This window comes from Vulpes lagopus, chromosome 1 (assembly GCF_018345385.1).
Source record: "Vulpes lagopus strain Blue_001 chromosome 1, ASM1834538v1, whole genome shotgun sequence".
Lineage (NCBI taxonomy): Eukaryota > Metazoa > Chordata > Mammalia > Carnivora > Canidae > Vulpes > Vulpes lagopus.
In genome coordinates this window covers 180,645,052-180,662,949 of record NC_054824.1, presented here as the reverse complement: position 1 = coordinate 180,662,949, position 17,898 = coordinate 180,645,052, and the positions used below count along the sequence as shown (strand labels likewise).

At 33.8% G+C, this 17,898-nt stretch overlaps 1 protein-coding gene across 1 annotated transcript in view; it reads left to right on the top strand.

Moving 5' to 3' along the window:
* The window catches only part of ZBTB41 (zinc finger and BTB domain containing 41), a 45,675-nt gene that overhangs the window by 2,910 nt on the left and 24,867 nt on the right, over positions 1-17,898 (top strand). Inside the window, exons 3-6 of the mRNA XM_041760263.1 lie at positions 7,391-7,598; positions 8,320-8,389; positions 10,911-11,058; positions 14,525-14,654. Coding sequence (XP_041616197.1) covers positions 7,391-7,598; positions 8,320-8,389; positions 10,911-11,058; positions 14,525-14,654 — 556 coding nt within the window. The remainder of the gene's footprint in view (positions 1-7,390; positions 7,599-8,319; positions 8,390-10,910; positions 11,059-14,524; positions 14,655-17,898) is intronic.

The window sequence follows — 17,898 nt, the reverse complement described above, 5'->3', positions numbered from 1 at the left end:
ATAGTTAAGCTATTTCTATATAAATCAAAGTTCAGAAATTTTTAAATATACTCTACCACATAATGTTAAAAGGAACATTGAAGTGCAGTTTGACCTTGTAATATTATTTATGCAGTTTGATATATCCCCATGTATTTCCAGTGTTGAGTTACTTACTTACGTTACTGGTTTAGGTAAAAATTGATTTTATAAGGTATTGGTAATCATTTGCTCTTAAAATATTGGACAGTACACACCCTATGGCATAAGTGGTAACCTCTTACTGCTTTTTATTTTAAGCCTTTGAATCTCCAAGTCAGAATATTTTTGACAATCCAATTTAGTAATTACTTACCATTATTTTTACTGTGTTTGAGACTCTGTACAAACATGAATAAAATAATTTCATGAGTAACTCAATTGGAAGATCATAGGAATAAAGGAACTTGCTAAACTCAGGCTTGCTAAACTCAGGCTCTCTTACTCTCCCTCTCTTTCCCTCCCTCCCCCCTCACGTAACTATAAAACAAGTACTGTGAGGGGTATGAGAAGAGAGTATTTTTGGATTGAGATACTAGAGAGCACATTATCTTTTTAGTAGATTCTTCTTTGACTCTATATTCTTAGTACATGCCTCTTCTACTCTCTTAGTTTGACCTGATTTGACTTGAGATGAATAAGCAGGGGTCAGGTCACAAGTGGCATTGTAGGCCCAAACACTTAGATCTCTAAACTATCCTGTTGAATGTGAGGGCTGTGAGATGCTTTAAGAGTAAGAGGAGTTGTATGTTTCTAATTTCAAGTAAAATTGGAAAACTAAATACTGTAATTCATAGTCTCTTATAACGCTGTCAAGTTCGCTCATAAAAAAACTTAGTAATTTTATTTAGTTTGGCATTTCCTCAAATAATTTTATTATAAGACACTTCTTTGGTGCTTCTTTTAATATCCAAAAAAACCCACTGCAGTTCTTTGCACCCAATTTAGGAAAACACTGCTCAAGATTAAGTTCCCGATATACTAAGAGAAAGGTGTTATGCAGCTTTTTTAACCGAGGGCAGCCCAAATAATTGTGAGAATCAGTAGGTCACATTGTAGACTTACCTGCAGCCTATGTTTCTGAATGTATTGGATACTATACCCTTCTTTTTATCCACCCCTTCTTTTGCTTAAGCCTCACTGGTGCCACTTGCTTTTCCCCAGGACTGAGATGGACTTTTCCCCAGGACTGAGTGGGATGATGCTGATACAATGCTAGTAGTACCTTCTCATGGAGGTTATTATGAAGATGAAATGGGGTAGTCTTGTGAGTCACTCAGAATACTGTATGAAATTTAGATATTGAAGGAATACTAGCTGCTCTTATTTTAATCTAGTATAGCTATTACGTATCTCTACTAGTAATAAACATTAAATTACATATTCTGTGTTCTCAAGAATGTTAAAGTTGAATGAGTACGTGCAAAAACACAATCATTGCAGTGAAGATAATCGTACCAGGAAAAGTAAAAGGAATCAGTAAAGATTTCATAGAGCAGATAGCATTTGAACTGAGAACTAAAGAATAGGAAAGAATTTACATGGCAAAAGGACTAACACGTGCAAAGATGTTGAGGTATATTGGTTCTGGAAATTGCTGAGGGCTGGGTGATTTCAAGATGGGTGAGGAGGTATAATGAAAATGGTAGATGAAGACTGGCACATAAGCAGAGGTCAAATTTTGCATGTTTTTTATGCCATATAGAAGAGTTTAGATTTTATCAGTGAGTGATAGAAACTTGAAAAAAATTTGACAAAGGAAATGACAGCCTACTGAAGTTTCAGGAAGGTCATGATGGCTTCAGTAGGGAGACTGACATTGGAAAGGACCAGAGGATATTGTAGCCTTGGACCAGGAAGATGAGTAGCATTGAGGATGGGCTGTGGGAAGGGGATAGATCAACAGTTGCACTGAATATAGACTAAGTGGACTGGGTGATGGATAAAACTGGCTACCTAGATTTTTGGTGGTTTATTTCTCATTAGACTTTAAGCCTGAAAATTTTGTCTTTTGGTTACTAATTTTTGTTAACACCCTAGGTCATTGCAAGTAGCAAGTTTTCAGTAAGCTCCTATTTAAGTGAACTAAATTTAAAGATTGGTGTCTGACGTAACTTTGGACTTGTAAGAGGCCAGTTGGGCTTCTTTATAAGCTTCTAACTTTGGTGTTTTGGAGTGGTTTATGAGAATTAAAGAATAATCTGTGAGACCTGCTGGAACCATTAGCTCCACAATATGTAGTCGACTAATTGGATTCCATTACTTTGGGTCTTTTATCCTTTCTGATGTATTTAATAGTTGCTTGAAGTGGGACTCCTGATCCAGTTATATTTTTCCTTAGGCTACCAGCTGTCTTGCTCTCAGCGTATTCTCATGCAAATAAGATTCCTTTGACCTTTCCCCCTTAAAGGGTAAAGTGGGTGAAAAAAACCTAGTGGGTGAAAGGCAAAAATAGGGAAAAGATGACAGATGGGTGAGAGAAAATTTGGATAATTTATCTTTTTTATTGTGCCTACTGGTAACTAAAATCTTTCCTTGGATTAAATTTATAATCTCTTCTAGAGATAGAAAATACTTTATAGCTTTTTAAGAAATGTGACTCTCTAGACCAACCTGACAGATTCCACTTTGTCCTTAATACAGAAGAGTTATAACAGTGACACAATTCTTTAAGGCTAAGTAGTTTAGTTAAGTGTTCTTTAGAGTATGCCATGTGAATAAATTCAAGGAATAATAGAAGATTTAGCAATACTAGATACACAATGAGCTAATTTGGGAATATTTCTTTTTGTAAAACTGACAAAATCTGACAATGGTAATTGTGCATGACTCACGGGGGAATAATAAATTCTTAAGCACAAGGTCAAGTTTTTTTCATGTGAAAATTTCTTTAGCCTGGGACACCATTCATATTGGGATTCATTTTAGAAAAATTCTGTGGTTGAAATTTGTTAGTTTATGCATTTTCTTTTGGTAACCAAGAATGGTTGGACATAGTATATTATTCTCTGAAGGGATACTATTTTTTATTGAAAAGTTTTTTGAAATGAATATTTTATTTATTGTTGAATTCTCTCCCCACCACATAAGAAGAAACAAATGTAGGTGTTGACTGTTTATAAGTACTTCCCGCACTGCTACCAGTTTTTTTAAAAATGAAATTTCTTTAGAGATTAAAATTTTCCCTTATTTGCCCCTAGAGATCTACCTGACTTTTACGGGTTCAGTGTTTCCTTAGGAGTTGTGTCTCTACTGTTGTTCAGAAATTCAAATCCATAGACATAATTGGCCTTGCAATGCCTGTGTGCATAAAATTGAATTAATAACCTAACAAAAAAGTTTTTTCACTTTAGAGATTCTTAATGTCATAATGAATCATTCAAATGCATGTATTTTCATTGGTCTCTCTGGACTCTGCTGGATTTATTTAAATTAATTTTTTTTAATTTTGGATCTTCTGGTTAAATTTATTTTTCTTGGTTAAGCCATAAGTCTATTTGTCTTTAGGAAAATGGAAATTTAATAGTTAAAAGTGCTTTTGATTTTTAATTTAACCGTCATTTTGGTGGTTTTGCTATTCAACTACATGTAACTTAATTTGTATTTGCAAGCAAGAAAGAATTTCTTTAATTAAAGGGAAAATGGTTTTAATGATTAACATCTTTTCAGCAAAGGGATTTTCATAGGAAATAAAAAATTTGGTGAAAATTTTTTTTTATACTTTAAGATTTGTTGAGTTGCTATTGTTCACTTGAGTATAAAAATGAGATTTAAACATTAGATGGTTGGTTGTCTTTTAACTAAATGTGCACTGTAATGCCCAGTTAAGAATGGACCTTTTCTTAAAAAAAAAAAAAGTTTAAGTTAATCATTGAAAAATCACACTTTATACTCTTGATTTGTGTGACTTTTAACTAAATGTGCACTGTTAAGAGTGGGCCTTTTCTAAAAAAAAAAAAAAAGTTAATCATTGAAAAATCATACTATATACTCTTGATTTGTTTACATTTTTTTTTTTACCACAAGTATGTGTCATATAATTTGAAAAGCAAATTTAATAAAAATGAATTGTGAAAACTTTCACAATCAAGGAAACCTTTTTAATTCCTTGCAATGATCTCAATCTTTTCAAAATTAAAATTGTGGGATTTTAGTACGTATTAATAATATTTGGATTCTGACTTTTATATCTAATTGATGTGTAATAAAGGTTAAGGAATCTAATACATGCATGCCTTTTTATACTAATAGAAAAAGAATAAGATCAGCTCAGAAAACATTTTTCCAAAGATATTATAACAGTAATGTCTGGTTATACCCTGCAGAGGTAATATGAATCAGTATTTTGGATAGTTCAAGTTCAGAGATGCATATATTATTATCTAATATACATATTTACACATGTGCTCATACATAAATTGAAACAAAAACATTGCACAAAAATAATGTGAATATGCTCTGGTATTTTCTGCTCTATTCTGTTCCTTTCTTCCCCTCCAAATTCTATTCACAACCTAAGGAATTTATTTCATGAACACTAATGATCTTTAGTTTGTAAAACACTTGATTTAAGCCATAAAAGTTCAGGTCTTCTTCTGTAGGACCTACTTATTTGTGACAATTCAGATTTCACCTTGGAACACACAAGAACACCTTTCCCCCAATAAATTCCAGGATTAAGGGATCCCTGGGTGGCGCAGTGGTTTGGCGCCTGCCTTTGGTCCAGGGCGCGATCCTGGAGACCCGGGATCGAATCAATCCCACATCGGGCTCCCGGTGCATGGAGCCTGCTTCTCCCTCTGCCTGTGTCTCTGCCTCTCTCTCTCTCTCTCTCACTGTGTGCCTATCATAAAATAAATAAAAATTTAAAAATAAATAAAAAGGTTTTTAAAAAAAAAAAAAATTCCAGGATTAAGTCTCATCCCTTGAACACAGCAGAGGAGGTGGTGGTCGTAGGTTGTGTGTATACATGTACAAATGGAGAATATCTCCCAGCAGTGGCAGAGAGAAGACAGAGATGCTAGGCTATTTTAACAACGGTAAGGGAAAAAGTGAAGTTCTTAGACTTTTTCCAGAGAGCTGAAACCCCAGTTTGATCTATTATAATATATATTCATAAGTCAGCTATACCCATATGTATATTTGAAAGATATTTACAGGTGTGTACTGTGACTAGTAACCACATAATAATAGTAATAGATGAGTAACATTTATCAGTGCTTACTAAATGCTGGAATGTTTTAAGCATTGTGTATATATTAAGTCATGTACTTCTCGCAACCCCATGCAGTATTAATAAACAGAGAGGTTAAATAATTAGCTTAGTTAAGGTCACACAGCTAGTTTAGCAAGTGACCAAATACTTGAGTTTCCTGACTGTATGTATGTAAATAGTGCATCCACCATCATCTGTGTGGTCTATACATCAGTACTTAATGGATTTTTCATCATACTTCAGTTTTTCTTTGCTTGTAATTGTCAGCTTTCCCCCTCCCTTGAGAAAAATACTTTGGTTCCCTTTTCTGGGTATTCTGTATGTAAGTGTAGTGGAATTAATTTTTAGGTAATAAACTAGGTGTTTATTAAGCTTAAATATACATAGATGTATGTAATAGAATGGTGAACTCATTTATTTCACTAAGAAAAATAATTACGATTATCTGTTTTCCTCATTGGTCTGGAATATTTGGGTTGTTTTCTAATTTCCATGATATGTATAGAATTTTTTCTAAGTATATAATTGAAATGCTAATTTACATTAGCTTTGGCCTAAAGAAAAATTTATACATTTATTTTGCTGAGCAAAGGTAAGCTTTTAATTGAACACTGCTGTTACCAGTAATATTTTTTCTTATTTTTATTGCTTTCTGCTCAGAAGTATCCTTCATCGAAATTTCTACTTTAAGTTACTAGATGTGCTCATTCACAGCTTTGATTACAGAGTAATAATAACAAACAATTGATAGCTCATACTGTATCAGACATTGTTAGAAATGTTTTAATATGTATTGATTCATTTATTCCTATGACAATCATATGAGGTAAGTATTTTCATTTCATTTTTTTCAGCTGAGAAGGATTTGAGGCATAGAAAGGTTATTTGTCCAAGGTTCCATAGCCTGTTATTTTAAAAGCCAGCATTTATATCTAGGTGCATGGATCCAGGGTCTGTGCCCTTACCTGTGATGCTGTTCTGTCTCTGGACTTTAGAAATTTCTGTTCTATGTAATAATATGAAAAATTTTTAGTCAAAATAGGAGTATAAATGAAAATTAAGCCAAAATGTATCTTTTTATTTCATTTTTTATTGTAACTTTTTCCCCTGGAAAGTTCATGTTAAAATTTCTTGATTTTTTTTTTTCCTGTTGGAGAAACCTGTAACATTTGTATAGAATTTAGATATGTATTCAGATTATAATACAAACCTCATATTAGTATGACTTTGGGTGTCTATGCATTATACCAGCTCATCTTTCCTTTTCCTGCTTTCTTTGATACTGCCCACATATGTTGGCTTTAGCAGTTTAATGTTAAGCATGCATCAAGTACAGGTGATTTGTTTTCTAATGTCTTATAAGTTGGAGAGATCTTACATGAATATACTGTAGTAAAGTATAGGTTTTGTTGAATATACTAGATTTGTGGTACCCTTTCCAGACTACCTTCTGTGGAAAGATAGATAAAACTGTCAAGAATTCTAAGACACATAAGCATATTATTTCTCCTTTTGAAAAAAAAATTATTTGACAGAGAAAGAGCAAGCACAGGCAAGGGGAACGGCAGAGGAAGAGTGAGAAGCAGGCTTCCTACTGAGCTGGGAGCCTGATGTGGGGCTCTATCCCAGGACCCCAGGATCATGACCTGAGCCGAAGGCACACACTTAACTGAGCCACCCACACAGTCCTTATTTTGCCTTTTTAAGATATTTTTAAAAGGACTGTCAAATCTGAAAATTTTTTTCAATTCATGCATATACATACTAAAAGTGAAGTATAAAAATAGTATATCTTAAGTGACAAGTAGAATTTTGCTGAAGGTCAATTTTAAATTAAAAAAATATATATATTACAGTTTTATTTAATTTCAGTGACTTTGCCAACAGAATTTTAAGCAAATTTACTCAAGTCTTAATTTTTAAATACCTAAACATGAATAATTGTTTTTCAGTGACCCTAGTTTTCAAGGAAAGCAGTACAATCAAAGTAATAAGTCTTAAGGTTTATCAGAGATCTATATTTTGGTAAACTTTTCGAATTTTGTGTGTGGGTGTGTGTATTAAATGTTATTAATCATGAGATTTTATTTCACTGTCAAATTTCAGTCACTGTGTACTAATATACTGAATGTAATTTTAACTTATCTCTTTTTATAGGGAAATATGAGAGCCACACACGTGTTCACACAGGTGAGAAGCCCTTTGAGTGTGATATTTGTCACCAGCGCTATTCGACAAAGTCTAACCTAACTGTTCACAGAAAGAAGCACAGTAATGAAACAGAATTTCATAAGAAGGAGCACAAGTGCCCTTACTGTAATAAACTTCATGCAAGCAAGAAGACTTTAGCCAAGCATGTTAAGAGGCAAGTATTATCTTGCTTCCATAATATACTTTATTGTGCCTTCTAATTTAAATATGGAATAAGCTAAAAACAACTATGGGATGCTTGTCTCCAATTCTTATTTTGCTTAATATTTTGCAAACATTTCTGATTACAAATATATTTGATTACAAATTTAGTAAGAGCAGCAAATGTTTGTTTTTTATTAATGCTATTGAGATGAATCTTTTTGATGTTGAAACAAGAACTAGAGAAGTTTAAGATGGTATTTTAGTCCTCCTGTTTTTTATTTTGGGTTTTGACAGGTGTATTTTCAAAATACTTGGTTTTAGAACTTAGGAAACTTATTCTTTGTGCTCAACTTTGTCTTTGGTGTATAAAAATTTGTGAGAGAAAGCATGTTTAGTACAGTATTGAATATTTAATTTTAAGAAAGGAAATTTACTGAAATTTGGACCAAAAAAAACATAAATCAAGCAAATTATCTTGAAGATTATCTGTGAATAGCTAGGTTCCTGAATGTATTTAAAATATCAGACTTTTCTTTGACTATTTCTGCATAAATTTGGGCATATACATTTTTTAAATGTTAACAGTACATATATTCTTAAGGTAATTTACATGTTCATTTCTCTTTATGAAAGAAATCAGTGCCTGATTCTTATAATCACTGTCGACAGATTATATGGAATATGAACTTAGCTAATATAATCTTTTCCTAATAGTCTTTTTTTCCTTATAGATTTCATCCTGAAAATGCACAAGAATTTATCTCCATTAAGAAGACCAAGAGTGAAAGTTGGAAATGTGATGTAAGAGCTTTTAATTTGTAATTAGATGTAAAATTTTTTAATTTTAATTAGAAAACCAAAATCAATGTAATGTTACCTCTGGGGAAAGTAATTAGATTTTAAAGTAATACAAACCTAGCTTATCTCACTTTTAGAATCTTTCTTTTGTACAAAGTTATCCTAATATTTTCAAATTAAACCCCATAAGGGTTAGTTTTTAGATGGTAGACCTGATGGAAATCTTATTTTTTATTTTTAATGCAACCACCATAGCATGTGCTTATAGTTGTGTATATAAACTGACATTGCTATGTAAGTAGGAGTTAAAATGTTAGAATTTTCCCCCTACATCTGGTTATTTGTCTCAAAACTTAGTGGCTTTTAACAACCGTTTTATTATATCCCACCATTTTGTGGGTCAGTAATCTAAATTTGGAGCATAGCTTTGCTAGGTAATTCCATTCCACCTGGTGTCAACTGAAGCACTCAGTTCTTTTCAGCTGATATAGGTGGTCTGGTCTGGTCTTGTCTGGTTTGGAGCCACTTTGAAATGGCTTACACACACGGGTGGAACTTGTTGGCTGACAAGCTGCTCAGCAAGGACAGTTGGCTAGGGACCTTGATTCTTCTCCAGAAGTAGTCTCTTCATGAGGCTACTTAATCTTTCTAGCATGGTAGCTAAGCTCCAAGAAGCCCAGGTTAAACTATCAGCATTTTTATTTAAAAGGTTTATTTATTTTTATTTTATTTTATCTTATTTTATTTTATTTTATTTTATTTATTTATTTTTTTTTAAGATTTATTTATTTATGATAGAGAGAGAGAGAGAGAGGCAGAGACACAGGAGGAGGGAGAAGCAGGCTCCATGCCGGGAGCCCGATGCGGGACTCGATCCCGGGACTCCAGGATCACGCCCTGGGCCAAAGGCAGGCGCTAAACCACTGAGCCACCCAGGGATCCCTGGTTTATTTATTTTTAGAGTGAGAATGCTTCTGCGCGCATGCATGCTCAGGGAGAGGGAGAGAATCTCAAGAAGACTCCCCACCAAGTGCAGAGCCCGAGCTGGGGCTCGGTCCCATGACTCAGAGATGACAGCCCAAGCCGAAATCAGGAGTCAGATACTTAACCAACTGAGCCACCCAGGAACCCCAAAACAATCAGACTTTTTATGGGCTAGCTTCAGAAATCAGACAGCATCGTTCTCAACACATTCTTTTGTTTAAACAGGTTACTACAGCTAGGTCAGATTTAAGGGGATGGGAATTAGTTTCTGTTTTTCCAGCAGTAGCAAAGAATTTTTAGATCCCTCTTCTGCCACAACCCCTAAAATACTTTTTCATTATTCAGGTAAATATTGTTTGAAGAAGTCATAAACTATCATTTGTCTTCCTTATTTTTGGGCTTCAATTTATATATACAGCAAAATTACCACCATTTCTTTAATTTCAGGTTCCAGGAATTGAAGTTAATTACTGTTTGGATCTACATAAGTTGCTTTCTTCTCCTTACTAAGTTTCATCATCAACTATAAAATAATAAAAATGATACATACTTCACAGGATTATTGTGAGAATTAAGTAAAATAAACCATTAATTATTTAGCATTGTGCCTAATATATAGTACATGTTATATTGTTCTTGTCCTTGTTGTTGTCGTTGTTGTCACAGCAGCCCCTTCCCCCCCCTTGAATAAAAGAAAATTAAAACTTTAGTTTTTTTAGAGCAATTCAAGTTTTATAGCATAATTTCTGAGGAAAGTATAGTGATATACCCTCTGCCTCTAAAAATGTATATTTTCCCCCATTATCAGCATCCCCTCAAAGTGGTATATCTGTCACAGTATTGAACCTACATTGACCTCCCCCTTTTTAAATCTCATGTCTGCCAGACTTTTTTAAAAAGCTCTTCCTTTTGGCCATTTCAAGAGATAAACTCTAAAACTATTTTCTGTGGTTTCTTATTCTGATTCCCAATTAAATATATGGCAACAATAATAAAACCTTTTATTCATGACATGTGATTTAAAATATAAATTTGGGACACCTAGGTGGCTCAGTAGTTGAGCATCTGCCTTTGGCTCAGGTCATGATCCTGGGATCGAGTCTTGCATCAAGCTCCCCACAGGGATCCTGCTTCTCCCTCTGCCTATGTCTCTGCCTCTCTTTCTATGTCTCTCATGAATAAATAAATAAAAATCTTTAAAAAGTAATAAAAAATAAAAATATACACTTAACAGATTTTAGAAATCATGACTAGAATGAAGATATTAAGAGTACTGTGTAATCCTAGAAATTATCCTATTAGAAACGTAAGGAGTTGAAATTCAGCTACCTTTAGTACAAATTTAAAATAATTCCATACTATAATTTCTTCACGGCATTTTTTTCCCTGCACAATTAGAATTTGATTATACTTTTGGTAACTTTTCTGTTGGGAAAAATTTCTCCAACTACTTGAATTTATGTGTTTGTTTCTCATCATGAGCTTGGTATTTAAACTTTTAATTCAAGTTCCTTTACATTTTGTGTACATTTTCTATTAGATTTGTAAGAAGTCTTTTACTCGAAGACCACACTTGGAGGAACATATGATTCTACATTCTCAAGATAAGCCTTTTAAGTGTACCTATTGTGAAGAACATTTCAAATCACGATTTGCACGGTTAAAGCATCAAGAAAAGTTCCATCTGGGTAAGCAAATTACTTTTTCTAAGAGCAGTCATAGCAATTATTTTTTTATATATATATTTTTAAGATTTTATTTATTTATTTTAGTAGGGGAGGGGCAGAGGGAGAAGGAAAGAATCTTAGGCAGACTCTGCACTAAGCACAGAGCCCTACATGGGGCTCGATCTCACAACCCCGTGATTATGGCCTGAGCCAAAATCAAGAGTCAGACGCAAGACTCACTGAGCCACGCAAGCACCCCAGTAATAGGAATTATTGAGTAACACACCATGCTGGAGGAGCCTGCTGCTGTTGAACCACTTAGGAGAAGGAAGTCAGATAAATTGGGAGAAATACGGAATGTGCTGCTGTTCTTGCAGATGAGTAAATGTGTTTATTTTCTGTTTTGGTGGCAGATGTGTCTGTGATCATAAACTGCATTCAATCATAGTTCATTCATTGTTGGATAGGTCTGTGAGTGCTTGAATAAGGCATTTTTGTTTTGGAAAAACTCATTTTTCAGGGAATGAAATGAACCTAGTATATGTGGAATTCAGTATTATATTTGACAAATCCTCTCTCTAGTGCTTCTGGCCGAGGTGGAAACTTGTATGCTAGATGGTAGTTCAATTAGGTACATTTAAGACAGTTAATACAGATAAAGAATTACTGTCATCCAAAGTAGAGACCATTTGTTCTGCAGCATTGGTGATATAGTGGTGAGCATAGCTGCCTTTCAAACAGAAGGCAGCCTTTTCCCTATTCAACTTACATAAAAATGTATACTTCATGCCTATGAAATTTGTAGATGACATAAAGCTGGCAGAGCTAGTTAATAGAGCAGAAAATAAAAATGTAAAAAAAAAATCTTTGTGCTATAGAAAAGTTAAAACAAAATTAAGAGTAAATACCAAATCATAAACATGGGAATTATCTGACTTTTAGTCGTTGGGGATTGAGGAACTGTAAATGGTATAGAATCCAAACTCCTCTATTTATAGATGGGCTTAAAAGCAAAAGCTTTTTAAAGCACAATCTGAACGAATAATGTCATATGACTGACTAAAACCACTGTAGTTTCAAACTATATTAATAAAAATCTATTGTTCAGAATCAGGGAGATAATTATCTCACTGATTTTAAATTCATCTGGAACATTGCATTCATTTCTGGATACCAACAATCAAGATGGATATTGACAAGTACGTTCTCAAGAGGTGGGTAATTACGGTGACACAGGGTCTTAAAATTATGTGAAAGAACCTTGAAATATGTTGTCGGGGAAAGGTAGATAGCACAACTGTGTAATAAGGAACCCTTAATCTTTACAATTCTGGTATATAAGACAATGTATGCTGGAAGACTATTTTTTTAGCTTTAGTATTTTATGAATTGCCTTTAGTAGGTCGTTCTATCAGAGTATCTCATCTTAGGATTCCTAAGAAGCCATCGTATGAAGCAATTTTTATACTTAGCAGAACGTAGTTGGAGACATATTCATGGTTGCATGTTGCATGTGAGAAATTTCTTTTTATACGTTAGTTCCAGGAAAAAGAGTTTCTCTTGTGAAATTGGTAGGCTTCTTCCTTTTTAAGATGAAAACCATAGACAATCTGTTTTTGTCTCATGTTATAGAAACATCATAGCAAAATATAATTTTATGGTTAACATATTTGCTTCCACTTCCTTTTCTGTTCTTGATTTGCTAAATAAATACATAATTTAGTAAATACATAGGTATTCTAAGTCGACCTAAGTAGACATCCTAAGGCATAGGTTTAGTTTTAATTTAGAAATTTTTTTAAGTATTGGAACTTAACAAATTGAAGTAACTTAGCTTGCACACAATAGTTATTTTTCCTGTCAGTAAAATTATACAAGCAGATCCTTGAACAGATAGCAGTTAGAATTGTTAAAGAAAGCATTCCTAAAGGGTGGTTGAACTAGAACTATGTGTGTATATGTTTTATGTATGTACATATAATACGTAATATATACATTTCATATGTATATACACACATACCACCTCTATGCTTCTATTTACCTGTATCACTGTATGTTATGTGATGGATGTATATACATTCGGGTCTGAGGTATCGCCCAAGAATTTGCATTTCTGCAAGATCCCAGGTGATGCTGGTGCAGTTGGTCCACATACCACACATCTGTGTATTACTGCTTTAGGTCATTCAAAGCCATACTTGCACTACGTACATTAGGATTATATATTCTGTAAATCAAAAGGAGAGAGATTTCTAAGGAATACAGTCTGAACAGTCAGAGTAGAAGAATTTTTAATATATCTCTATGTATAAGTATAAAAATTGTAATTGGCTTTAAAGTCAAATCTTCTAATTTTATCCTATTTAGAGAGTTGGCATGAAAAACTCCTTTAGTAACTTCCCAGCCTAGCTTCAAGTTCAAGGAGGTTCAACTGCATGCAAAACTGGGTATCCAATATAGGGGAAAGAATGTAGGTATTTCTTCTGAAGAACTGGTAAGTAACCGAACGTGAAAGAGAATGCTCCGTTCTTTCTTCACCCAGCTGGAGCATTCAGGAATACATACAGTTATTTTACTCTTGGCCTAATGTACACTTGCCTTAACATACTCATCTTGGTGCTTTTATTTGCTTTATCTTTTTATCTTTAACTGTGCAAATGCTGAATCTCTTTTTTCCAGCTTCTTGAAGGCTTTTTTTTTTTTTTTTTTTGGTGGAGAGTTGTAAGAGGAGATGGAGGGATTTTCCCTAACACTACTTATGCTAGTAATGAATTAAGAATCAATAAATACTTGTTGAAGAGTTAATAAATGAATAAAAGGCTCAGATCTCACAGAAGATGAAATATTGGGGATTTTAAATGAGAATATGTTAAAGAAGCTTAATACATTTTGAGGTCATCTCTCAAAAACATGTTGAAACTCCCCCAAAACTATTGCAGCTACTGAACAATTTTTCTTATAGATATGCTTATGAATTCCAGTGTCCAAATGCCTTTTCTTTCCATTGTTCTATTATGATTAATTTCTCATTAGAGTTCACAGTAGAGTCTACAGTATTTTCATCATTAAAAATTTGTGGTTTTGAGGAACAAGAGTAAATTTCCAGATTATGAACTCTGCGGATTCCTTTATTCTTCCAAAGTTTCTCAGTAACTTCCTTTCTGGTATATGACTGGTTTTTTTTTTTTACTTTGTTCCAGTCTGATTTCAAACAAGGACTTGGCCATTTCAATTTATTAACTCATTAGGTTATTCATCATTTATTATATTAGATGGCACACCCTAAACTCAGCTCTGGGCATATAGAGATGATTGTTAACTTGCCTTAGGAATAAACAATCAAGAAGAGAAAACTATAAATGAATAAGGACATTGTTTATAATACATGCACTTACAGTGGTAGGTATACATTCATAAATACCTATCAAATTTAACTTCATATCTATTCTTTATAAACTTTTAAAATACACTCTTCTTTCCTTTTTAGGTCCTTTTCCATGTGATATATGTGGCCGCCAGTTTAATGACACTGGAAATTTGAAACGCCATATAGAATGTACCCATGGTGGGAAGAGAAAATGGACTTGCTTTATCTGTGGAAAATCAGTACGAGAAAGGTGAGGAATCATCTATACTCCCAGAATAATCTCGGTACTGTTATATAGAAATAATTAACAAATATAGTGTATAACGATTTGGATAATGCCAGATATAAGATACTTAAATTATACTTTAATTTGAAATTTAAGGACAGAAGAAGAAATTACATAAAATGTTATAGAAGATGATATGAAGTTAGGATTTGCAGGTTATTTGGTAACTTTAACATAATACCACTTTGTCTCTTTCTGAAACCCCACTAAAACTACATTAAAGGTTATTGATTGATTAGAGCTGATTTAAAAGACAGTAAGCTACAAAGATAGGGAGAACAGAAATGTGACAAGAGCAACACAGATTTGGAAGCTAGAAAGCAGGTAGATCAGTGGAAACTGACTTAGATCTAAGAAAGACAAATCCCAAGTGGCAGTGGACAACTCAAGAACATAGTTTACACCATAGAATCCACGAAAGGTATAGGAGTGGGCAGTATCCGATACCTTTGGAACTAGGGCGAAGGAAGACAGAACAGGGAGCACTGGAGTAAAAAAAAAAAAAAAAAAAAAACTTTAGAAGTTAGATTATTTGGATTTTCTTCTGCCACCCGCACAGGTGATTGCTGCTGGGCTCTTACCTCTATCCCAACTTAGCAGATACCTGGTGGAGTATACCATGTTGTTAGATGGTGAATTCATTCTGAATGTTTAAAGCAGTGAGCCCCAGGCCTTGTTCCTGCTGACATCTTGGATTTTCGATTTTACCCCTCACGCAGTAGATTAGAGAACAGTTCCCTAAAAATCTGAGCCAAGCAAAGGACAAATATATTCTCTAACAAATAGTACACTCAGGTCACCTATTGTGAAGCCTAGTCATCCAAGCCCTCATGCTCTTTGACCGTGCCATCCACGTTTTAGTCTATCACATGAATCATAGGCAGATAGAAGAATTAAAACACAGAAGGAAAGCATTTAACATGGGAGCTAGATGCCAACACAATCATGAAGGAAAAAAAATAAAATCTTGAAGGAAACAGATTATGCAGAAAGAAGAAAACTTGCAAAAAAAAAAAAAGGAAGTAAACAACAATTATGAGTATCCTCAGTTGGAGATCTATAATCCATTAGACAAGAAAAAGATGCTATGTAAGAGTCACTGACATAACAAATCAGAGCTCCCAGAAATTCCAAGTGTAATGGATAAAGTACAGACTCTAATGGAAGGATTGAAGAACAAAGTTGAGGGAACCTCCCAAAAAGTAGAGCAAATGATACAGAAGTGTGAGACAAGGATTAGAACATTAGAGAACCAGTCAAAAGGCCCAGAAAGGAAAAGCGAACAACGAAAATAGCAAGGGAAAAAAATCATCACTGAGTAATTCAAGATAATTTCCCAGAACTGAAGGACATGAGTTGCCAGACTGAAATTAACCATCAAATGCTTAGGACATTAGATGAAAATAAGCCTACCCCAAGATACATCACTGTGATATTTCAGAACACTGGCACAAAGAGAAGCTTCTGTATGCTTCTAATTGTTCAAGGAAAAAAAGTTACATACATTGAATTATGAATTAGAATTACTTAGCTCTCTGAATAGCAACACTAGATATAAAATGATACAGTAGTACTTTGGAGATTTCTGAAAGAAAATTATTTCCAGCCTAGAATTCTGTTCTTAGTCAAATTAACAACCAAGCCTGAAGATACATTAAGACATTTTTCATGATTATCAAAAAGTTAGCCTTTGATGTACTCTTTCTCATAAAGCATCTAAAGGAGCTACAGGAAATAGAAATTGTGATACTTGACAGAGGCAAAGGGAATTCATAGGAGGATGGTAAATGAAGTTTCCAAGCTGTCAGTTGTGCAAAATGTGTATACAATGGGTAATCAGTGCACAGTGGTAGTAGTAATGCTGCATGACAGATTGAGGGTTGTCATTGCTAAGATCCCTGCTGGCATGTTTCCTCTTTTAGCTAGGGGACAGAATGCTAGAGTAGGTCTGACCCCCAAATTTTGTTTTAAATTTTATTGTCATAACAGCACTTAACATGAGATCTACCGTCTTAACAAATATTTAAGAGTACAATACAGTATTGTTATTAAATTACAATACAGTATTAAGTTATTAATACAGAATTATCATTGAATTAAGGCACAGTGTTGTACAGCAGACCTCTAGAATTTACCCATCTTGCATAACTGAAACTTTATACCCATTGAATAACAGCTCCCCATTTTCTTCTCCCTGATTCAAATTCTTACCTATTCTCTGCCACTGTATAATACCTGTATACTTGTTAGTGAGGTTCCTACTATTATATTTATGCCTTGCTACTTGATTTAACTGAGGATATTTGTTTCATTTCACAGAAATATTATTTTATGACCTATCCATGAGAATTACAGGTAGCCCATAGTAAGTTTAGAAGCAAAATCTGTATAGCAGCCTATTCACTTTGACTGGATTTCTGTCAGACTTCCAATACTTGATCCACTCTAGGTTGTCAGATGTTCTGATTGTGATGAACCCTCTGTTTTCCAGTGTTTATTCATGACTCTAACACTGACATGTTAGAAAGGGCTCTTGCCAGTTCTCAGGCAAGCTACAGCCAGACTTTTATACAGACACCCTGTTCATGCTGTCTTGTGGCTTCTTGAGTTAATAAAGGCAATATTGTTAGATTTGTGCTTGCTACTCAGTTTTTCAAAAATATACAATATATTACTTAGTGATACATACTACTAGGTAGTAAAAGAAGAAAGGGAATGGCTAACATAAATGGTTATCTCTGAGAGATCAAGAAGGAACATGTAGAGGCATCCTGAGATATAGTAATGTTCTAAGTCTTATTCTGCATTTAAGTGTAGTAATTCTATCCTTAGAACAAAATGTACAAATTTTATATCCTTCAGTATATAATATAAAGGTTCCATAATTTTAAAACATTAGAAATGCCACTTTCTTAAAATAACAAATTAATGTAATGGTAAAATAGGAAAATCAGTATGCTATATTTACATGAAAACTTATAGATTGATACAGTTTATTTTATACATTATAAATTCTTTTTTTCTTAAAGGTCTTTCTATAAAAATAAAAAGTGAACCAAAAACTAAAACAATCTCTCCATCTTTTTACTTTTTAATTACTTAATAGATGGGGGTGTAGGAATAACTTTAGGGATAATTTCCACAAAGTTAAATACACCTGCAGCCACACATGTCAAGTGTTGGTGGGCCTTGTGGAGGAGCACCATCT